Consider the following 23,391-nt stretch of genomic DNA (forward strand, 5'->3'; position numbering starts at 1 on the left):
AATACCAAATCCGAAGATTATGTGTGCGATAAAAGATGTTAGACGGGTAATTTGTCCCTCTGATGTATATCGTTCTATATAATTTTCTAAGAAAGTCACTGCTGACCTGTGTAGTAAGTCGGTGGTTTTCACCTTCCGAAATACCTTCAATTTTACTATAAAACAGTCCAGGCGTTGATATAACGACAGTGATAATAACCCCTGGAATATCGATGATGTAGGTAATGTGACATTGGTACGTTTTTACTGTGTAGTCTGTTTCTACTGTGTAGTCTGTTTCTACTGTGTGCACTGTGTAGTCTAAGTCTGTCATTCTAAAGACTTAAAATCGCTTCTGTAAACTTGTCACAACAAGTAAATTAATACTTGTCTATGTTACATATTGATCCAACGCTTCGCCACTCAAGTGAAACGAGAAAGGTATCAAATGTAACAATGACAAAACTCAAGGACATATGAAATGACCTTCGCGTTTTCCCTTTGTTGAGTCACCTTCAATGAGGGAACTCCGTATGACAAACATCAACCTGCCGACTAGCTTCTTACATTAACTTTTAATTTCATAAAAATCGTATCAATGATATCCACGTATGAAATTTTTAACTTATCATATCATACAGAAATCCATACCAAATGCTTACTTATCCTATTTCCGTCAGTTGTTGTCTCTATACAAGTAGAGGAAATGTCTCACTAAGATAACTTTCTACAGGATGCTGTGTGATTGTGACGCCGTACTAAGTGGATACTTAGATTTACATTATTGTGTGAGGTATATAAGGGATTATTAAAAACATTGCTGATTTCATCAACAACAATGACATTTTAGGTTGTATGGTAGTTTTATTAGATTTTTAAACTATTTAAATGTAGTGTTTATTTCAGTCGTGTGATTATACGTGCATGTCTGTGTTTAAAGATGCGGAAGATACATAATTCTCCCATTAGCACCCCTTTTTGCAGTATATGGTAAGTTGAAAGGACTGACACGCCTTTGTCTGGCCGTAGCTCACGTGCAGCGTAAGTATTGTTTTTAAATTTATATTTATCTTTTACATGCCGAAGTAGGATTCATGTCTTCATAACTTTCATTGTTATGATGTTGACACACCTATAATGTACAAGATGTGAATCATAACATAGGCTACGTGAGACATCATAACAACAGATAGTCTTGTCATGTTTAAACTTCATAAGGGACAAATTCGAATTTCTTCAAACTAGCTTAGAGAACGGGAAGATTTGTTTGTCGTTTTATCTAAGTATCATTAAAACAAATGTATTCTGTTGCAGCTTGGTGCTTAATTATTTGAGGTCGTCTTGCAACAACAACATTGGAGAATATAATGAGTGTTTACAAGGATTGAAAAAAGAGGTTGATGACAATATTCATGTCATCACGTTATCATGATGTACTGGGTGTGATGTTCCGCTCATAACTACTGAAACAGGTATATCCTGATTATTGTTGTTATCCCTTGATTGGTCATACTCGTGTTGTACCTGACACAGTTATCATAGTCATGACACTTTGTATATACACAATAACATGATAAAACGGTATGGAAGTCACGTATCGATGGAACGGGAAATAATGGTAATAACAACAGTTCAGATTTCTTGAAATGTTTCAACATTCTGTGAAATCAAGATTTCAATTTAGACTCTTATGAAGATCAACTACTCAAGTTCATGTCATAACTTCATTATTTCAGTTTCATTTTTGTTTTTGTTTGCATAGCATGCAATGATTAGGAGTAATTGCTTTCTTGGTTTGGATATATCAAATTAACTTGTTGGTAGAAATGTTGTATGGATTGTCAATGAGATTTATTTATAATATAAATTTTGTTTATATTATGTTTATATTTTTTAAATGAAATCGTATGATTTTGGAGAACTGATATAAAGTGCTGTGATAGTATAGCTTATTTTGAATGGCTGCAATAAGAAATCTTATCATTACCTTCATGTGGTTTTCACAAAGTGTAAATAGTCCTGATTCCATAAGCAGATGTTTTTTTATATAAACAATAATTCAAGATAATAATTCATTAATCAATAGATATGTAAAAAGAGAGAGTCGGTGTGGTTTCTACATTGTATTAAATACGGTCTCTGTCAATCGGCTGACGGAGCATGCTTCTTTAGCTCAGTCGGTACAGTCGTAGATTTCCACGCCGGAGACCCGGGTTCGATTCTTGGTCGGGGCACTCGACAGGAATGTGTATTTTCCCTGTTCTTCTACAGATGATCCAAACACTGCGTTTAATAATAAATAAATTACCTTAAGTTCTGTATTTGCATAATAAAGAGTTATCTGCCTTTGTGTAAGCGTAACGTCATACTTTTTCAGAGAAAACGACGTGAATACCCTTCACAAAGGTTTTTGACCACACAATGGATACCTAATCACAAGGGAGATAACTCTGTAATTTGCAAAGACGGAACATAAAAACATATCTTACGAATATCTTTAATGTATAATTTAAGATAAAAGTTTCCGGAATGTCTGAGAGGCGTGTCAATCATGGATACCTGGAGACAGATATAGATGACGTCTTAGAGGACACATCCATTGAAACCAAACCAACCTACAATGGTGGTAACAAGATTTCATCAAGACATAGTGGCAATACTGACTCCATTGGGGTCAACAAAGATAACGGTCGTACGGAGAAGATATCTTTTGCGGACTCAGAAAATAGTCCCGAAGTTGTTACTGCAGATATACCGTTGATAGAATCATCGAAAGATGAAGCAGTGGTTTCTAGTACATCACCTTTCTTGTCAGTTATTCCACGAAAGACTTCGGATACAAGCACTGATGATTCAGAGGTAACGTAACTTTTTCTTTTCATTTGATTTCATCTTTGTTTGATGAATACAGCAATATACAATGTTCTACAAGATGTGATTTTGTTTGAAATAACTTCTAGATAACATCCATCCTCGACACTCCATGGATTACTATTTCTGTCGTTTACACCATTGACACTAATCAAAAGTTTGTGTTTCTTATTTACCCCAAGATGAAAATAATAAATTGAAATATTAATATTGTATATTTATATGTATCACTGGTGGACATAGCAAATATAAACAAGAATAAAACACACCACGAATCACGTTATAAACATGTAAATATTTTTTTTTTATTTTGTCATTATGTCATTTAATTTGAACTAAAAGCAAAATAGGCCAAAATTGCCATATAATAAATAATTCCACTTCACATTAACTAATTATACACATAACACCTACGCATGAACGTGATCCTAAACGCATAAAACTAATTATTATATTTTCACAGGTTAAAGGTTGGACAAAGGATGGCTTCAGCAAGGAAAAGAATAAACGAGAGATCCTAACGGTTCTCGCCATCTGCCTTGGTATTTCCATGTCATTTATTTTCCTTTTCCTGTTAGTAACATCCCTGATTGCCACGTTCTGGGAGCCAGCCAACCTTGCAAAGTTTTGTAATGATATCCACAGACTTGGATACACAAGTCAAGCGTGTCAGGATCAGTATAATATTGTTAGGTAGAATCAACAGTAACACATAACCTTACATGTTAAATCTTGTCCATGTAAATATTATTTATTTTTATCGCATTTATTTGAATAAATAAATCAGGTCTAATAGGCCATAATGATCATTGATTTTATATTTGATTTATGATACTGCCATTAAAAAAATTAAACATGCGCTGCTCTGTGCGCAAAACATAAATATGGCTTACATTAAAGCCACACATATCAACAGATTGCCGAGCAAATTGTCACTTAAGGATAAAGCACGAGGTTAATTGCGTAAACGCGAATCGTTTCAATACAATTTCCCGACTGCTCCATTGAGTTTATCATCTCATAAACTAAACAAAGAGATTAATCCTTACATTTACAAAATTTTCGTTGAATAATAAAATCTAACACGTCAGATACAATCATTTACTGTGTCTTACTCGCCATCAAAATGGTACTGTTGTCATATTTATCCGTGTACAACAGCCATTCAGAAAAAAGGCGTCGTTGACTGCAGCTTAATCCCGCCCTTTTGTTTCCATGACGTCACAATATAGTTTTTATATTTCAGTTATTTTATTCAGGTCAAATAGCATTAACACATTTAAAGACTTATTTTTTTAAATTGTATGTCTCCGATTGTTTGGTACAAGTATTATTTGTAAACATTGACACGTGATTTGGTGGAATGTCAAAAGAAGTCCGCCAATGCGATATGTTTACACGTACATTGTCATATTGTATTCATACGCACTGAAAAGGATCACGTTCTGCACTCAAGTTATTGGGAAATAAACATATCTGCCCCAACTTAGTTTTATCGATACAGAAACAATGGCGATTGTAAATCTATGCATATAAACATACAAAATATTATTATTATTATGTATTAATATACATATTGTTCAATGCGTGTATTAATTCAATAATTGAAAAGCTTTATTATAATCTTAAGAGGCACACGATTCTAATAAGAATATGCAATGCACTTTATGATGTTTCCACTTAAATGAATTACATTCTATTCATATCAAAGGAAAGACATATATCAGCTATTTTAGTAGTCATCAAATCTCCTCAATACTCAACTACCAAGAGTTATCCCGCGTTAATTAGATAAATAGCATTGGTACAAACTACAGAATACACATACATCACTTGCTTCGCGCTTCAGAATGTCAAATACAGAAAACGTTTCTAAAGGATCTTAAATCATATTTTGCGCGGATATATAAACTTGATATGTCGACGATAAAACAAGTTCATGACACAATCTTTCAATGTGACATCAAGCAAATACAGATGAAATCTATAATGATAATTGACAGGGAAAAAAATACGTAGCCTAGTATACACAGGAATTTCTAACTTATTTCATGCATTCTCCATGGTATTCCTATTACATATCTCTAAAACGTTTAGATTTTTTCGGTAAAATTCATGCCTTTTACATTTTTTGATACCTTCGTATTTGCATATTTGTGTTTGACAGAATCTATGACTATCACCGCTTGTCCCAAATGAGGTAAATCCATGGGGGAGCGCTTGACCCAAGTGTGGTAAATCCATGACCATCAACGCTTGTCCCAAATGTTACGAATCCTTTGACGACCATCAACGCTTGTCCCAAATGTTACGAATCCTTTGTCACCATCGCTTGTCCCAAATGTTACGAATCCTTTGTCACCATCGCTTGTCCCAAATGTTACGAATCCTTTGTCACCATCGCTTGTCCCAAATGTTACGAATCCTTTGTCACCATCGCTTGTCCCAAATGTTACGAATCCTTTGTCACCATCGCTTGTCCCAAATGTTACGAATCCTTTGTCACCATCGCTTGTCCCAAATGTTACGAATCCTTTGTCACCATCGCTTGTCCCAAATGTTACGAATCCTTGGTCACCATCACTTGTCCCAAATGTTACGAATCCTTTGTCACCATCACTTGTCCCAAATGTTACGAATCCTTGGTCACCATCACTTGTCCCAAATGTGACGAATCCTTGGTCACCATCACTTGTCCCAAATGTTACGAATCCTTTGTCCATCACCATCACTTGTCCCAAATGTTACGAATCCTTTGTCACCATCGCTTGTCCCAAATGTGACGAATCCTTTGTCACCATCGCTTGTCCCAAATGTTACGAATCCTTGGTCACCATCGCTTGTCCCAAATGTTACGAATCCTTTGTCACCATCGCTTGTCCCAAATGTGACGAATCCTTTGTCACCATCGCTTGTCCCAAATGTTACGAATCCTTGGTCACCATCACTTGTCCCAAATGTGACGAATCCTTTGTCACCATCACTTGTCCCAAATGTGGTGACGAATCCTTTGTCACCATCACTTGTCCCAAATGTTACGAATCCTTGGTCACCATCACTTGTCCCAAATGTTACGAATCCTTGGTCACCATCACTTGTCCCAAATGTTACGAATCCTTGTCACCATCGCTTGTCCCAAATGTTACGAATCCTTTGTCACCATCCTTGTCCCAAATGTTACGAATCCTTTGTCACCATCACTTGTCCCAAATGTTACGAATCCTTTGTCACCATCACTTGTCCCAAATGTGACGAATCCTTTGTCACCATCACTTGTCCCAAATGTTACGAATCCTTTGTCACCATCGCTTGTCCCAAATGTTACGAATCCTTTGTCACCATCGCTTGTCCCAAATGTGACGAATCCTTTGTCACCATCGCTTGTCCCAAATGTTACGAATCCTTGGTCACCATCACTTGTCCCAAATGTTACGAATCCTTTGTCACCATCACTTGTCCCAAATGTTACGAATCCTTGGTCACCATCACTTGTCCCAAATGTGACGAATCCTTTGTCATCACTTGTCCCATGTTAATGTCACGAATCGCTTTGTCCCAAATGTTACGAATCCTTTGTCACCATCGCTTGTCCCAAATGTTACGAATCCTTTGTCACCATCGCTTGTCCCAAATGTGACGAATCCTTGGTCACCATCACTTGTCCCAAATGTGACGAATCCTTGGTCACCATCACTTGTCCCAAATGTGACGAATCCTTTGTCACCATCGCTTGTCCCAAATGTTACGAATCCTTTGTCACCATCGCTTGTCCCAAATGTTGAATCCTTTGTCACCATCCTTGTCCCAAATGTTACGTCACCATCGCTTGTCCCAAATGTTACGAATCCTTGGTCACCATCGCTTGTCCCAAATGTTACGAATCCTTTGTCACCATCACTTGTCCCAAATGTGACGAATCCTTGGTCACCATCACTTGTCCCAAATGTGACGAATCCTTTGTCACCATCACTTGTCCCAAATGTTACGAATCCTTTGTCACCATCACTTGTCCCAAATGTGACGAATCCTTTGTCACCATCGCTTGTCCCAAATGTTACGAATCCTTTGTCACCATCATACGATCCTTGTCCCAAATGTGACGAATCCTTGGTCACCATCACTTGTCCCAAATGTTACGAATCCTTTGTCACCATCACTTGTCCCAAATGTTACGAATCCTTGGTCACCATCGCTTGTCCCAAATGTTACGAATCCTTTGTCACCATCGCTTGTCCCAAATGTTACGAATCCTTTGTCACCATCGCTTGTCCCAAATGTTACGAATCCTTGGTCACCATCACTTGTCCCAAATGTGACGAATCCTTTGTCACCATCGCTTGTTCCCAAATGTTACGAATTCCTTGGTCACCATCACTTGTCCCAAATGTTACGAATCCTTGGTCACCATCACTTGTCCCAAATGTTACGAATCCTTTGTCACCATCACTTGTCCCAAATGTTACGAATCCTTTGTCACCATCGCTTGTCCCAAATGGTACGAATCCTTTGTCACTATCGCTTGTCCCAAATGTTACGAATCCTTTGTCACCATCACTTGTCCCAAATGTTACGAATCCTTTGTCACCATCACTTGTCCCAAATGTTACGAATCCTTTGTCACCATCACTTGTCCCAAATGTTACGAATCCTTTGTCACCATCGCTTGTCCCAAATGTTACGAATCCTTTGTCACCATCGCTTGTCCAAATGTTACGAATCTGTCACCATCGCTTGTCCCAAATGTTACGAATCCTTTGTCACCATCGCTTGTCCCAAATGTTACGAATCCTTTGTCACCATCGCTTGTCCCAAATGTGACGTCAATCCTTGTCAATGTACGATCTTGTCACCATCGCTTGTCCAAATGTTACGAATCCTTTGTCACCATCACTTGTCCCAAATGTTACGAATCCTTTGTCACCACTGTCCAAATCACTTGTCCCAAATGTTACGAATCCTTTGTCACCATCGCTTGTCCCAAATGTGACGAATCCTTGGTCACCATCGCTTGTCCCAAATGTTACGAATCCTTGGTCACCATCGCTTGTCCCAAATGTTACGAATCCTTTGTCACCATCACTTGTCCCCAAATGTTACGATCTTGGTCACCATCGCTTGTCCAAATGTTACGAATCCTTTGTCACCATCACTTGTCCCAAATGTTACGAATCCAATGCGAATCTTGTTCACCACTTGTCCAAATGTTACGAATCCTTGGTCACCATCGCTTGTCCCAAATGTTACGAATCCTCCTTGGTCACCATCGCTTGTCCCAAATGTTACGAATCCTTTGTCACCATCGCTTGTCCCAAATGTTACGAATCCTTTGTCACCATCGCTTGTCCCAAATGTTACGAATCCTTTGTCACCATCACTTGTCCCAAATGTTACGAATCCTTTGTCACCATCGCTTGTCCCAAATGTGACGAATCCTTGGTCACCATCACTTGTCCCAAATGTTACGAATCCTTGGTCACCATCGCTTGTCCCAAATGTTACGAATCCTTTGTCACCATCGCTTGTCCCAAATGTTACGAATCCTTTGTCACCATCGCTTGTCCCAAATGTGACGAATCCTTTGTCACCATCACTTGTCCCAAATGTTACGAATCCTTGGTCACCATCGCTTGTCCCAAATGTTACGAATCCTTTGTCACCATCGCTTGTCCCAAATGTTACGAATCCTTGGTCACCATCGCTTGTCCCAAATGTGACGAATCCTTTGTCACCATCGCTTGTCCCAAATGTTACGAATCCTTGGTCACCATCACTTGTCCCAAATGTTACGAATCCTTTGTCACCATCGCTTGTCCCAAATGTTACGAATCCTTTGTCACCATCGCTTGTCCCAAATGTTACGAATCCTTTGTCACCATCGCTTGTCCCAAATGTTACGAATCCTTTGTCACCATCGCTTGTTCCAAATGTGACGAATCCTTTGTCACCATAGCTTGTCCCAAATGTTACGAATCCTTGGTCACCATCGCTTGTCCCAAATGTGACGAATCCTTTGTCACCATCGCTTGTCCCAAATGTTACGAATCCTTTGTCACCATCACTTGTCCCAAATGTTACGAATCCTTTGTCACCATCGCTTGTCCCAAATGTTACGAATCCTTTGTCACCATCGCTTGTCCCAAATGTGACGAATCCTTGGTCACCATCGCTTGTCCCAAATGTTACGAATCCTTGGTCACCATCGCTTGTCCCAAATGTTACGAATCCTTGGTCACCATCGCTTGTCCCAAATGTTACGAATCCTTTGTCACCATCGCTTGTCCCAAATGTTACGAATCCTTGGTCACCATCGCTTGTCCCAAATGTTACGAATCCTTTGTCACCATCGCTTGTCCCAAATGTTACGAATCCTTTGTCACCATCGCTTGTCCCAAATGTGACGAATCCTTTGTCACCATCACTTGTCCCAAATGTTACGAATCCTTTGTCACCATCGCTTGTCCCAAATGTTACGAATCCTTTGTCACCATCACTTGTCCCAAATGTTACGAATCCTTTGTCACCATCGCTTGTCCCAAATGTTACGAATCCTTGGTCACCATCACTTGTCCCAAATGTTACGAATCCTTGGTCACCATCACTTGTCCCAAATGTTACGAATCCTTTGTCACCATCACTTGTCCCAAATGTTACGAACCCTTTGTCACCATCGCTTGTCCCAAATGGTACGAATCCTTTGTCACCATCGCTTGTCCCAAATGTTACGAATCCTTGGTCACCATCACTTGTCCCAAATGTTACGAATCCTTTGTCACCATCACTTGTCCCAAATGTTACGAATCCTTTGTCACCATCACTTGTCCCAAATGTTACGAATCCTTGGTCACCATCGCTTGTCCCAAATGTGACGAATCCTTTGTCACCATCACTTGTCCCAAATGTTACGAATCCTTTGTCACCATCACTTGTCCCAAATGTTACGAATCCTTTGTCACCATCACTTGTCCCAAATGTGACGAATCCTTGGTCACCATCGCTTGTCCCAAATGTTACGAATCCTTGGTCACCATCACTTGTCCCAAATGTTACGAATCCTTTGTCACCATCACTTGTCCCAAATGTTACGAATCCTTTGTCACCATCGCTTGTCCCAAATGTTACGAATCCTTGGTCACCATCGCTTGTCCCAAATGTTACGAATCCTTGGTCACCATCACTTGTCCCAAATGTGACGAATCCTTTGTCACCATCGCTTGTCCCAAATGTTACGAATCCTTGGTCACCATCGCTTGTCCCAAATGTTACGAATCCTTTGGTCACCACTTGTCCCAAATGTTACGAATCCTTGGTCACCCATCGCTTGTCCCAAATGTTACGAATCCTTGTCACCATCGCTTGTCCCAAATGTACGAATCCTTTGTCACCATCGCTTGTCCCAAATGTGACGAATCCTTGGTCACCATCGCTTGTCCCAAATGTTACGAATCCTTTGTCACCATCGCTTGTCCCAAATGTGACGAATCCTTTGTCACCATCACTTGTCCCAAATGTTACGAATCCTTGGTCACCATCGCTTGTCCCAAATGTTACGAATCCTTGTCACCATCGCTTGTCCAAATGTGACGAATCCTTGGTCACCATCACTTGTCCCAATTGACGAATCCTTGGTCACCATCCTTGTCCCAAATGACGTGTCACCATCTTGTCCCAAATACGAATCCTTTGTCACCACTTGTCCCAAATGTACGAATCCTGTCACCATCCTTGTCCCAAATGTACGAATCCTTGGTCACCATCACTTGTCCCCGAATCCTTGGTCACCATCGCTTGTCCCAAATGTTACGAATCCTTGTCACCATCGCTTGTCCCAAATGTTACGAATCCTTTGTCACCATCGCTTGTCCCAAATGTGACGAATCCTTTGTCACCATCACTTGTCCCAAATGTTACGAATCCTTTGTCACCATCGCTTGTCCCAAATGTTACGAATCCTTTGTCACCATCACTTGTCCCAAATGTGACGAATCCTTTGTCACCATCGCTTTTCCCAAATGTTACGAATCCTTGGTCACCATCACTTGTCCCAAATGTTACGAATCCTTGGTCACCATCACTTGTCCCAAATGTTACGAATCCTTTGTCACCATCACTTGTCCCAAATGTTACGAATCCTTTGTCACCATCACTTGTCCCAAATCAAGTCATAGTTTAATATGTAAAGTTTCAAAGTGGAAATAAAATGTCCGTTTATATCCTAAGGCAAAATATATTTTAATGAGTATTATGAATTTTGTTTGTTTTTACCTATGACATTTTGTTGATTGCGTTCTAATATTATTTTAATAACATTAAGGCCAGAAGTATCACCAAACTGAGTCATCGGTGGGCGAAAAAAATCATGTCACATACACAGTACAAACTATAGTTGCCAAACATACATAATTTATCAGACTTGCCAACGAAAATCAACGATGGATGCCTAACGTCAAGGTAGTTTAGAAATCACTGGCTAATTATAGACCGAAGACCAGGTATTATCAGGTAGTAGGTTTTAAAACTTCATGCTATTCCTGTGTACAATTCTGTATTTAGATGACCTCTATATGACCATAATTATCGATAGAAAGTTGTGCAGATTTACACACGTGCCTGTAATCAATGACACGAGGTAACAGTCCCCCTTTCCTGTTACTAGCGTTGATAAGTACACGCCCTATATAAAACGACAGATGGTTATGTAAACATCACGATATAAATAAACTATTCATGGATAGTTTACCGCTAAACATGACTGATTGACTGATCATTTATATGGAAATATGTTTCTAGACAGCAGAACACATGTAAAACATGAGCTGTCAGGCAGACGACAGGATAAAGGAATTCCAAATATTCCGTGACGGTGAAAGTGCAGCTTACCTCGCAGTACTGTTAACATAACTACCCTAATATTAAACGATAAACAAAAGCTGCAAATTCTAAATGGGCCTTTTAAATAGCGTATTTGGACATAAAAGGTAACGGTCACAACTTCATCAATCTATCTACATACACATATCCTTCAAACAATACAAAAAGATCGTAAAGCCTATTATTTTCGCGGGGATAATATTTTCGCCATTTCGTGGAACATTGTTATGGTCACGGAAATTTGGACCGCGAAATATTAAGAAATGGTTAAATCATATAAACCTTTAGCGCCATGAAGCTAAAATCTCATTTTATCGTTTTTAAATACAATACATTTGTAGCAGAAAATATTGACCTACAAAAATAACCAGCTATACGGTAATCTATATTTGTATATTATAGAGTTATCTGCCCTTGTGGAAAGGTATTGACTATGACGTCATATATTTGCAAACGTAACGTCATGGTTTTCGGAGAAAACGACGTGAACTGCACTCACAGCAACCGATACATACTCGCAAGGGAGATAACTCTATAATATGCAAAGACGGAATATAATAACGAATAAAGACGTACTTAAACATACTGTAAAGGTGGAATTATTTGTGGTGTGGAAATGTTTGCTGATTTCGCTTTCTTGAAATACGTATATCCACGCATATTTCAAACAAACGCAATTTGGATATAATAGTGCATGTGAATCTATGTAGTAAAACCAAAGTTATGTTATGAACTTTTGTGTTATGAACTCCCTCATATCTTTGATAAAGGATATAAAAACAAACTGTAAAACAATTGAAATGAAGCCTTTGTTATATCCAACATTATTTTTTTTCATTTTTTATTTACTCGAAGCATTTACAGGTATGAGTCTGATTTTTACTTATTGTATCTACCCCCGTTGGCAAATGTTTTTTTCTCAATCAATCAAATATCAACAGCAGAAGCAGACAATTTGAAAAAAAATGAGCTTTACTTCAAGATAAAAATATTGAAAATGATTTATTGCATCCAGTCCATGGCACTATGTCTTATATGATATGATGTCCCCTAAAAACAGGTTATCTAGAATATTCTTGTGTTAGTTAGGCATATATTTCCATGAGTAAACAGTAATTATTGTTCAAATGATGAGAACCGTTTATGCTCTATTGGCGATGGAACATCTTTTAGCGCCTTAAAATTATCTATGGACACTTAGGATGAGTTTAAACATATCTAGATAGTAGCTGATCTCAGGTTCCTGTCCGACCTATTCATCCCTGAAATTTCATAATGAACTGTTCCAGTTCTTTGAATAGAAGAGTCTATGTGTGTATTCAGGGCTGAACTAATTGTTTGAGGCAATGCAGTTTTTCTTATGCACTTATACGTTATGTGCCTAAAACACGATATGTTATGTAACCTTTCACCTGCTTTATGCAATGATTGCGGAATATGCAATGCCATATATAGAAGCCTTAACCACATCTACATACACACACACATCTCCCAATAAGGTTATAATTAGCGGTGTTTTATGATAAAATCAACGAGTTGTAAATAATGCATAAACACAACCATGGACTACATTACTAGTAACATGATAATTTCCATTCTACTGACCCAGTTGTACTTGTACTATGACGACTATTACTAACAACAAGAGGCTGCGGTGCACAACCGTCTAATTATCCTAACCATTTCACACTTGATAGACAGCGTTATTGCGATTTCATTCGTCATCATTTCGTTCTGTATCTTTAACGTCTTTTACACAGAAAAAATACTGAACATGTTGATTTGTAATAATGGCCTTTGATTTTTAACATTTTAATTGATATTTCATTTGATATATATAATATCTTAAATCAATGTTCAATTCATAAAATTTCATAAAACGAGTCTTAGACGTTTTATTTTTTGCAAGCCTTGACGAGCAAAAATTAAAACTTCGAAAAGAGTTTCATAAAATCTCATATGAAATTAACACATGTAAGATTCTTTTGTATCACACAATTACAAAATTCTACATCTAAAGGGATGTCAACTTCAAAATGTGCTGCAGAATTCCCACTCGAAATTCTGACTTCACCTTATTGTGTTATATCGTCACAATGGATTTCCTCGCCGGTAGATGCAATGAAATAACTCCAGGTTATATTACACTAGTGATATATTCAACAATATTACATGGGTGAAATCACTGGATACCAGGAGGATTGTCCTATAAAAGTTATTCAGTGAACCAGTTAAACATTTCACTCAACAGGTGACGAGATTATCATCATTAAGAGACCTTTTGTTTCACCAGCATATCTCAGAAATCAATGCTCAGACATCATAGTTTCATTGGTGTAATTTCATTTCCTAGTTTGAAATAAGTCCACACTCTTATCGGTTCTAAACATGACTTGTGGTTTCGTTAACCCCAAATGATCCTATTACGAGATCTTTTATTTATTTTAGATTTGAACGATTTTTGAAAGCATGTATCATAGAAGTCTCACGAGTCATACAAATCACAAAATGACACGCTTATTATTTCAGAACGCCTGGTACTTTTCTTCATACATCATTGTAAAATACCATTTTCCATTTGGTTTATATTATGATTTTTTTCAACTGTCTTTCGGTTAAAGATGCTCCACCGCCGACAGAGCATAAAATGATATTCATCATTTGAACAATAATTGGTGTTTAATCGTGTATATATATGTCTAATTAACACAAAAAATAATATAAAATAATTTATTTCGCCTTTGGTGCATGCGCAATCAGTACTTCATTCAATATAGGATATAGTGACACGAAATTTTTTCGGGATGCAATTAATTATATTTCATGTTTTTAACTTGAAGTAAAGTTACAAGCTCAAACTTTTCAATTGTGGTAATGGTGTAAAGTAAGTAACTTTTGTAACTGAAGAAAAAAACTTAATCGTCTGCTCCTGTTTTTGATAGTGAAAAATTACCATTTGTCAGAGGTGGAGCATCTTTAATATGACAGAATTAATTATCTTTCACAAACAACTCTATGTTCTTAGTCATAATGGTGTCTGCATCGAAGGTATTTACAACACATATATATCCAATGCTCTCTTGCATTAGATCAGTAGTTTTAAGAATTACGTTCTCCTTTAACGTCGTATTAAGGGAAACTTGTGGGAGTGACATTTTATAATCCTGTATAGTTAAATCCCTACCATTATCCTCGTGTTTAGTTATGTGTATATACAATTTGTTCATATTATCACACAGGAATACTAGTAAATGTATGATTCAACATCCATCATAAACTATGATTTTTATTAAATAATTATTAATGCTTATCTCGGTAGTTATACACATTACACAACGAAGAATAGTACGTAGTTATAATTATTACTAAAAAACATAATTGCATAAAAAACAACAGTTTATGTTATGTAAAATATGCCAATAAAATAAATTTCAAAAATCCGAAGTTTGTATTATCCATTCTAAGTATCCTATTATTAATGTTATGCATAAATGAAATTTAAAAAAAAACCTCATTGTTTTAATTGACGATAGCAACATTGTTTTCATCTCAATTTTCCCTTTTTCCTCAATTCTAGAAATACCATAGACACATGCATTAATGAAGGAGAAACCCAAAAGCCAATGTCGAGCTACTTCAAAACAGGTTCCAATGATATAACTAAATATTTTTTTTATAAAATATCAAAAAAAAAAAAAAAAAAAATGAAAATAAATAGATATTGATTTTGTAATTTTGGATGAAAAGGGAAATAAACGTTAAGTAGGAAAAAAGAGTATTGACAAATTACACAGAGGTCGAACTGCACTGTATAAATTCTGGAAATAGCGATCGCTGAATCGAGAGATTTTGTTGAAGACAGTGACCTAGGTATGATAAAGAAGATATTTGCTGCATATTAATGTTACGGCGATGGATATAACATAAGTGATGTGTCCTAAATTCAACCTAATATGCAAACTGAAAACATTCCAGCAAAAGCGCTAATAAAAACATAAAAATTGGATCGAGTCAGTGTGGTCATCACGCCTTGAGTTCGGTTTTCTGCTAACAAATATATACAATATTTTTACCCGTATACATTAATTTTTAAAAATGTATGTATTTTAATTATTAAAATTAAACAATGTCTTCATTTAAAACAGGTATTCAAAAATAATAATATCAATTTATAACTAAGGTTAGCCGTGGACATGCTACTGTATGGCTTATAATAAATCACTCTATGTCGATAGCGTTTTTGGCAACAAATCACTCAGAAGCCTGTTATTAAAATTCACGATTGTACATAATTTACGCATTAACTTACCACTAATAGCTCTTGATTGTTCCTTAATATATTCGATTTTATTAGCAATTCTGAATCATTTCATAACTCATCGGATTTATTATTGGAAATACTTAGTTCATTAAACTCGAATGAAAGTGCTGATGACAATTAGCGGAATATGTGAGTGACAATATTTTTCATATCATACCGATTGCAAATATTAAAGGCAAGCCAACTGAATTAGTTTTGACTTATTTTACAATTTTGTAAATCTTTAAAAGTAACCTCAAAACACATTGTCTGAGAATCTTTCCCAGCAACTCACACAGCCGAATCTCGACCCCTATGCATCGTAAAACATATATGTTAAAAACCGGAAGTAGTTTAGATATCGGTTGCTAGGCTGCCTAGTGACTACTTAACACCGGATAAATATGTCGGTAATATCTTCCCAGTGTACAATGTTACACGTGTACCTATAAAATACATCAACCGACCATACGACAGCTAGCTGACCCAATGTACGGTACACAAGGGCCGTCAAGAAAAGGCGGGGCAACAAACACACACACGAAATATGAAGGTGGTCGATATGAAGTATGCATTTGTTGGATTCGTATTAACCAATTCCGTCTGGATATTTGTGGTGTTCAAAGATGTGCTGAGGTTCCAAGTTTCTTTTGTGAACAACACCAGAACTATACCGAGTAAGATACTCACACGAACGTCACCTCTACTGGTACTGTTCACGTCGTGGAATAGTTCAATGGAAAGTGGAAATGTGTATAATAATACATTATTTATGTGGAGAGAGCTAGGATCTGATGTTTCCCTTGTCTTGTTTACAAATGATACAAAGACAAAGACAATAGCAGAGTCGTTTAACTGGAAGGTACTTCCATTGCGACGGACCAGCTGTAATGGGATACCTATTCTGAAAGATATGTTCACTACTGCAATGGCTACGTATAATGAAAGTAAGTTTTTCGGGTATAGCAACTCAGATATACTTTTTAACAAAGGACTAAAGAACACATTGACTATGATTTTAAATCAAACTTTGTTATTAAAACGAGCACCTGTTTTAATAACTGGACGACGAATTGATAGTCCTGTAGGTTTGACAGAACAAATAAGAACATGGACATATTTTGATAGAGTAAGTCTGCGGGGGCTTATGTCGAACGCTTTTGCTTTAGATTATTTTATCATGACAAAAGGATTTAATTGGAAGGAGTTTCCTGATTTGGTGATAGGACGGCCGAAAATTGATAACTGGTTGATATTTTACGCCAGACGGAAGGGTGTGACGGTCATCGACGCATCCGCATCGATAACAGCTTTACACCAGAAAACGAAAAAACGCAAGAAAATTGTCCGTGAGTGTAACAAGGAAATACTTATGAAATCTAGGCGGATCAAGTTCCTACAAAATAAAGTTGTAAAAGGAAACGCAGAGTGCGCCCACTACGAAACAAGATATCTAAAAACCGACATATTGACATTGATAAAAAGAGGTCTATATTCTACTGGCTGTTGATTATGTGTTTATATTGGTTCGCATGGTATGGAAATTTTAGAATTGAATAAAGACATGTTGCTTTAACAATTAATTGTGTTGGTATGTAAGTTCGTTTCAAATATCTATTTTACCAGTGAAGATCGCTTTGTAATCCCAAATTGAACTAGGTGGTGACAAGGGATTCTATCGGTTCATTTGGCGTTTTGTAAGATTAACCTTCTGTTTATACTGCCATACTCTTCTATATAATATATATTTCAACATGGAATAAATTGACGTGGTGTCCGTGTCACTGTAAAAATAGGTACCGTCACCAAATACCGAAATAAACACACACATACAGCTCTAATACGTATTAATTGCGTGTTTATTACCGCAACTAGAACATAATTCTCCTGCCCAGTCACCATCATGTATGAATGACTAAAGATGATACTTCCCTAGTTTTATTACTGGATTAAAACTTAGTCAGTATCCTTAACAAATGGATATTGTCAAAATAAATTTTATGATCAGTTTGATAGAGGTTTTAGCGATGGAGCTGTCAATGACTTGTATACGACGTACCTCCTACATGGTGTATATGACGTTGTCACCTTTGTGAACCTAAATTCTGTATGGCATTTCTCACGGATCTTACATTTGAATCATACAGGGACTGTTCTACAACCATTCAAACTTTACAAGTGCATGTGCACTTTAAAATGTAAGACTGTTATCGCTTGATGTTAGGAAGTCAGGAGAAATAAAACCACGAGTTTCAAAAGGATCAGCGTTATTGAGAGACATAAATCAATTGAGGCTGGTCTCTAAAGCAAGAAACTTAATTGAACTTTTCAACCCCAAAAATATCACCGTTACAACATTCATTAACTAATATGTTACTTAATCATTGTTAATTGCAGTCGTTATTCTCATGAAAAATAACTAGAATAGCAGAATGTAAGTTCTGATAAGAATATCATAACTTTCACTTACAAAGAATAGACATGTTAATGTATATATATAATTATTTTGTAGACAGCAGGAAAGATAACTAATAACATGTAATGCATGCGCCATATTTTTTTTATACTCAGGAATCAAGAAGAGCTTTTGTTATTCACCACCAATAGCTATCAACATTTTGAGAATTACAATACTTAGAATGCACTTATCTTAATTCTGCAAACAGTACTGCTAATAATCGTGTTATTGACGTGTATTGTGCAGAGAAGGAAGTACACGTGGTAGAATTTCATTTCACATTTTACAGTGATATTAGTAATCCTGTAGTGTTTTCTATAGATATGTGTCCATCTAAACATACACATGGTTTAAAAACAAGGAAAATATTACATGTATATTGCATCCGTTCCGTGATGTCGCAAATATTTATAAAGCATCATACATGTTTGTTTATGCCTTTGAATATTTTTTGACATTTTAATTCATCAAGACTTATGGATTGCACATATGACTTTACATGAACTGCTATGCATGGAAGAATATTTCAGTCAACAAATAAAGTTGTATTTTGTACCTGGCATCTTTTGAATAACGCGATTTACTGTTATGTGGAACTTGCTCACGGGAATTTATTTTCAAATCACCTTCGTAGCCCTTGGAAAGTGTCATTTTCGTGACAGGCTATGGGTTTTGAAAAATTCAGCGGGGCATTATATTCACTAGTTTAGTGTGATTAAAACCTCCACCAGAAGTATACAGTAAGCAATCAATTGGCATAGCATCAACATAAAAGCCAAAATGTGTGGGTTTTTTTAAATAATACACCATGGATATAATTTAGTAAATAAGATATATTGTAACCGAATGTATACTGTAATAATGATGACAGTTGATAGGAATGTGACGTGCTGTACCAGAGTAGTTTGATTGACAGCTGACGATCCTTCAATCATTACGCCTTTAGATGTTTCAGAGTGTTAAAGTTATGAATTCCATTCGGATGAAGATGACCTATCGAAAAACACAAGTTCATTGTGTCTTGCTGTCAACTTAATCTTCAAGATTGAAATTGTTTCTTTTTCAATACCTCTTATCCGGATGAAAATCGATGAAAACCTCACTATGTTTTCATTTTTGTTTTATTTCTAGAAGTGAACTAATATAATATAGACAACGATCATGTGTTATATGTCTCAGTATTATCCATGGAAGAAAATGAAAATGTTTGTTAATTAGGGAAAAAGCAAGTCTATTGTTAACATACCACTTGTCCTTGTTTTATGAAATACTACAATCCCTTTCGATTGTGTGAAATCGGAATCCTGGATCTACAGACAATGATGCATTGTTCGCTGCCCACTGTAGCATTAAACACTCGGATGATGAGCTGAGATACCCAATAAGACCACACTTAAATGTTTGAAGGCACGTTTTTGCACATTGTAGACGGCTTTTCGTAGAAATATTCGTTATCTGGACATAGTGTGACGCAGAAACATGTGGGGTCTCCTTCCCGATACCAGTCTCTCCAATACGGACTGTAACAAACAATAAAAAATTCTAACAGAATAAGATTATCTCTTAGAGAAAATGATATTTTCCTAAACATTTGTTTTTATAGTAATGTATACTTCCAATTTTCCATTTGTAGATAGTTGCATCCATACATTTAATACCAACAGTGCCTACACATCTAAGATATTTTGAAAATCATTTTATCGATTATCATATGTAGGCGACCAAAGTATTTGCTGAACAAGAACTGAAACCAAAGTCAAAGATGATTAGAAATGATAGCAGTATAAAATAGTATTGTGTAAAATATCTAGAACGCCTATGTCGTTTTGGTTTAAGTAGTCTTGTATTATAGAATAAGACAAGTTACTGATTTATTCCTTATCATATGTAAAATCATTTTGATCGTTTCCAATAAAACTTTTATCTGATGCAGATACGTATACTAACATACATCGCCTGAGCTCAAATATTGTATTTGATATTACATCTAATTTAAAGTTATATGTGACGTTATATTCGTACTTATGAATCATGAAAAACTTTTAATATGATATTCATCACCTAATACTACCAAAATTTTGAGAATTACAGTATTTTTACAAATACAAATACAAACTGAAAATGTATTTTGACAGTACTGACAAAAATCAATATATTTACATCTACAATTAAATGAGTACATGCGGTCAGACAGTGAAGCGAAGTTATGGTCTACAATTTTGTTTCACATTTTTACAGTATTATTAATAATTGTTAAGTAATTTCTGCAGATATGTTTCCATGTAATTATACTTAAGGCATAAAAACAACAATTTTACCGTGCATAAATTCTGTGTTGTAACTAATGTGTTTACATTTTTGTCTGCCCATTTGAATGATTTTTACACCTTAATACATCAAGCTCGTGGGTTTTAATAGATTACAGGAAAAATCGTCCAGTTACAGCACATACAATTTTAATCATAGGACGGAAAGCTACTTTTAAGAATAAAACCTTTAAAAACCTTATAACTCAATACGGCAATGCAATACATGCATACCTTTTTGTAGTTTAAAGTGCAATGTTTAATACAATAAACATGATTTAAACAAAACATATTAAATTACGGTGGGGCGTATATATTAGATAACCTACCTGCATTTCTTTGACAGATATACGACCTTACTCTGCTGCTATAGATATCTGCTAGTAGATGGGTGTGTTGTGTAGCGGAACCTGTACTCGTGGTGTATCTTACTCTGTCACCAGTGAAATTCGGCTCATTAGGATACCACAAACTGCTGTTAGGTGATGTTCCATCAGGCCATAAATACTCTGTCAGTGAAAAAGAAAATTAACAAAAATGTGAGAATTTCACTGAATTATCACTGACTGATATTAGAAAATGGTAAAAAAAGACGAAAAAATGGTAGAAACACCAAGAATCTTAACTACCATGCAGACGTATCATAAGGTTTTAAAGTCTTGCTAATATGCTGAAACGTATAGCAATGCAGTTGAGGTCGGAGATAACGGGTTATGAAGACTATGGAGATGTTTCACGGGCGACACGGGCGGCACCAACCATAATTATGCGGAGAAGTAACGTCTTACTTTCTGATAGATAATTATTTTCCTTCAAATGCTTATGTAGTACATGTTTGTTAGCATTTTAAAACCTTTTTACCTCTCAGCACACTTATCCAGTTTGATTTTATCATTACTGAAGGGATATAATAATAATTTCAATTATTCCAGGACAAACGCACCCCAGTGGAAAATATTTGGTGATTGCGTTTGTGATGGATCAATTGAAAATATTGTCAAGCCCTTCGGTCTTATATGAAGTAATTATTTCGTAAAATCTAAGCATTCATTAGTTTTCGTAGTTAGTGTATCACTTTTTTTATTGTCTAAAACTATCATTTTGATTACCTCCTGTTGCAGCGTTTAATTCGAGGTCCACCCAATAATCAGTATCATAGTCCATGAAACGTGTAAGAAATGTGTGTTCCTCAAGGTCCGAAACTGTCAATAGTACCGCATTGTATCCGGCGCACGTGGAATTAGCGCCATTAAAGTTTAGAGCTGACGCCGGGCTAGCAAATCCGTAACAGATGCCATTTAATTCATGCCAGTCAAGTATGGCGACGACAACCTTGACAGTTCCAAAAACTAAAACATTAGTAATGGAAACAATGGAAGTATTAATTTTTTGTTCAAGCAAATCTATATCCCACTATGACTCAGTTGCCAAAATGGTTCCAAGCTTCATTCCAAAACACCCCATAATATGAAATGAACAAATTGAAAATACGTTATATCGCCTCAAAAGAGAATACGTTAGCTAAAAGTATTTTTTTCAAAAGCTCACGTATTCATTTTCCACGGCGTGACAAGAGGAACCAATGTTAGTTACACAGACATCAAAAGTTCATCGCATGATAAAATTGTGCATTGTGTGGACAAAAAGTTAATTTAATGTTTATGTCTTTATAAACACGATTACAAAAAGAATTATTAAAAGATGCAACGAATTGTTGTTCAACCTCCATCTTACCAAATACCTGTATTCCCGAACAATGTTTTCATATTTTTTAAAACAGTTATTCATATTATCCGTAATAAAGATATAACAGGTACTTACAATTGAGGTAAGCTAAGCAGAGTAGTAACCAGGACATACCATCTCTATGTCCCATGCCGACGTCTACATGTATGCACATTCTTTTAGTCTTTCGCTACAACTGACGACTGAACAATTGAGTAAAACGTACACAGTTGAGCGAGCGAGCATTCCCTCTCTCTATGTTCGCCAACGTCTGGTTCGATTTCCTGTACTTAATGCACCATTGGATATTCTCTGCTGTATTGAAACGTAACATGGTATGGCTATGGTTATGTTCCACTCCAGATAATTTTACTTAATGATGTATTGTGTGTATGGTATATTTCAAGTGTTAATCTACTATTGTTTACAACCTCATTAGCAATCGTAGACAGATAGGAGAAAATCAATCAATTAATAAGTTACATGAATAATTGTATATTCAGTGTGTTATGTATGGAACTGATTACCCCGATAGAATGTAAATATGTTTGCAATAATGATGATCCCAGAAGTATTAGTGGGGGAGGAGAAATAGGTTCCCATGTACCCCTCTGGCAGCTTTTCGAAAAATGGTTTTCTAGTACCGGTGTGATGTCTAGTTTCATCTCATGCTTGTTGCCATTGACAACTAATGTCCCATGGAGGTCACATGGCGGCCATCTTCGATTTCATTAATCAAAAATGGCCAAAATCACACATTCGCATATACGCGCATAGATAGAGAACCAAACAACACATAGAAGCAAATAAACACATTCTTTGATATGGTTAAAACAATGAAGTAACGTATTCTCAGTTTTGTGAAATGGCAAAATAAGGAATTT

General features: G+C 36.3%; 6 protein-coding genes across 7 annotated transcripts; 2 read left to right on the forward strand and 4 right to left on the reverse strand.

Moving 5' to 3' along the window:
* The first annotated feature begins 813 nt into the window (after positions 1-813).
* LOC138329292 (uncharacterized) lies at positions 814-3,659 on the forward strand. Of its 2 annotated transcripts, XM_069276168.1 has the most exons (4): positions 817-1,020; positions 1,294-1,451; positions 2,494-2,838; positions 3,314-3,659. In XM_069276168.1, exons 3-4 carry the CDS (start codon positions 2,509-2,511, stop codon positions 3,545-3,547), a joined length of 564 nt encoding a protein of 187 aa, XP_069132269.1. In that variant the 5' UTR covers positions 817-1,020; positions 1,294-1,451; positions 2,494-2,508; the 3' UTR covers positions 3,548-3,659. The 2 variants fall into 2 exon arrangements, with proteins under 2 accessions (XP_069132270.1, XP_069132269.1); XM_069276169.1 differs by lacking the exon at positions 1,294-1,451 and having other exon boundaries at positions 814-1,020.
* Positions 3,660-5,099: 1,440 nt separating this feature from the next.
* LOC138328964 (FMRFamide neuropeptides-like) lies at positions 5,100-5,579 on the reverse strand. The gene has a single exon (XM_069275669.1). It carries the CDS (start codon positions 5,577-5,579, stop codon positions 5,100-5,102), a length of 480 nt encoding a protein of 159 aa, XP_069131770.1.
* Positions 5,580-6,368: 789 nt separating this feature from the next.
* Positions 6,369-6,968, reverse strand: LOC138328969 (FMRFamide neuropeptides-like). The gene has a single exon (XM_069275671.1). The coding sequence runs from the start codon at positions 6,966-6,968 to the stop codon at positions 6,369-6,371; it is 600 nt and encodes a 199-aa protein (XP_069131772.1).
* Positions 6,969-7,127: 159 nt separating this feature from the next.
* On the reverse strand, positions 7,128-10,570 carry LOC138328970 (S-antigen protein-like). Its single transcript, XM_069275672.1, has 3 exons — positions 10,399-10,570; positions 7,948-10,118; positions 7,128-7,568 (listed from the first exon to the last, which is right to left on the reverse strand). Exons 1-3 carry the CDS (start codon positions 10,568-10,570, stop codon positions 7,128-7,130), a joined length of 2,784 nt encoding a protein of 927 aa, XP_069131773.1.
* A 5,821-nt stretch (positions 10,571-16,391) lies between these two features.
* On the forward strand, positions 16,392-17,601 carry LOC138329293 (uncharacterized). The gene has a single exon (XM_069276170.1). It carries the CDS (start codon positions 16,566-16,568, stop codon positions 17,526-17,528), a length of 963 nt encoding a protein of 320 aa, XP_069132271.1. The 5' UTR covers positions 16,392-16,565; the 3' UTR covers positions 17,529-17,601.
* Positions 17,602-19,383: 1,782 nt separating this feature from the next.
* LOC138328973 (C-type lectin domain family 17, member A-like) lies at positions 19,384-22,658 on the reverse strand. The gene is made up of 4 exons (XM_069275676.1): positions 22,643-22,658; positions 21,892-22,131; positions 21,112-21,291; positions 19,384-19,996 (listed from the first exon to the last, which is right to left on the reverse strand). The coding sequence occupies exons 1-4, from the start codon at positions 22,656-22,658 to the stop codon at positions 19,737-19,739; spliced, it is 696 nt and encodes a 231-aa protein (XP_069131777.1). The 3' UTR covers positions 19,384-19,736.
* Between the last annotated feature and the right edge of the window lie 733 nt (positions 22,659-23,391).

Source organism: Argopecten irradians, chromosome 8, assembly GCF_041381155.1.
Source record: "Argopecten irradians isolate NY chromosome 8, Ai_NY, whole genome shotgun sequence".
In the NCBI taxonomy this organism is placed as follows: domain Eukaryota; kingdom Metazoa; phylum Mollusca; class Bivalvia; order Pectinida; family Pectinidae; genus Argopecten; species Argopecten irradians.

Coding starts and splice junctions, on each gene's coding strand:
- LOC138329293 (XM_069276170.1), top strand. CDS start 16,566: ATGAAGGTGGTCGATATGAAGTATGCATTTGTTGGATTCGTATTAACC.
- LOC138328964 (XM_069275669.1), bottom strand. CDS start 5,579: ATGGTGATGGACAAAGGATTCGTAACATTTGGGACAAGTGATGGTGAC.
- LOC138328969 (XM_069275671.1), bottom strand. CDS start 6,968: ATGGTGACCAAGGATTCGTCACATTTGGGACAAGGATCGTATGATGGT.
- LOC138328973 (XM_069275676.1), bottom strand. Junction 21,292..21,891: donor ATTAAACGCTGCAACAGGAG/GTAATCAAAATG, acceptor TTTCACTGACAG/AGTATTTATGGCCTGATGGA. Junction 19,997..21,111: donor TATCTGTCAAAGAAATGCAG/GTAGGTTATCTA, acceptor TGTTTGTTACAG/TCCGTATTGGAGAGACTGGT.
- LOC138329292 (XM_069276169.1), top strand. CDS start 2,509: ATGTCTGAGAGGCGTGTCAATCATGGATACCTGGAGACAGATATAGAT. Junction 2,839..3,313: donor CAAGCACTGATGATTCAGAG/GTAACGTAACTT, acceptor ATATTTTCACAG/GTTAAAGGTTGGACAAAGGA.
- LOC138328970 (XM_069275672.1), bottom strand. CDS start 10,570: ATGGTGACAGGATTCGTACATTTGGGACAAGTGGTGACAAAGGATTCG. Junction 10,119..10,398: donor AGCGATGGTGACAAGGATTC/GTAACATTTGGG, acceptor TGGTGACCAAAG/GATTCGTAACATTTGGGACA. Junction 7,569..7,947: donor AAGCGATGGTGACCAAGATC/GTAACATTTGGG, acceptor CGATGGTGACAG/ATTCGTAACATTTGGACAAG.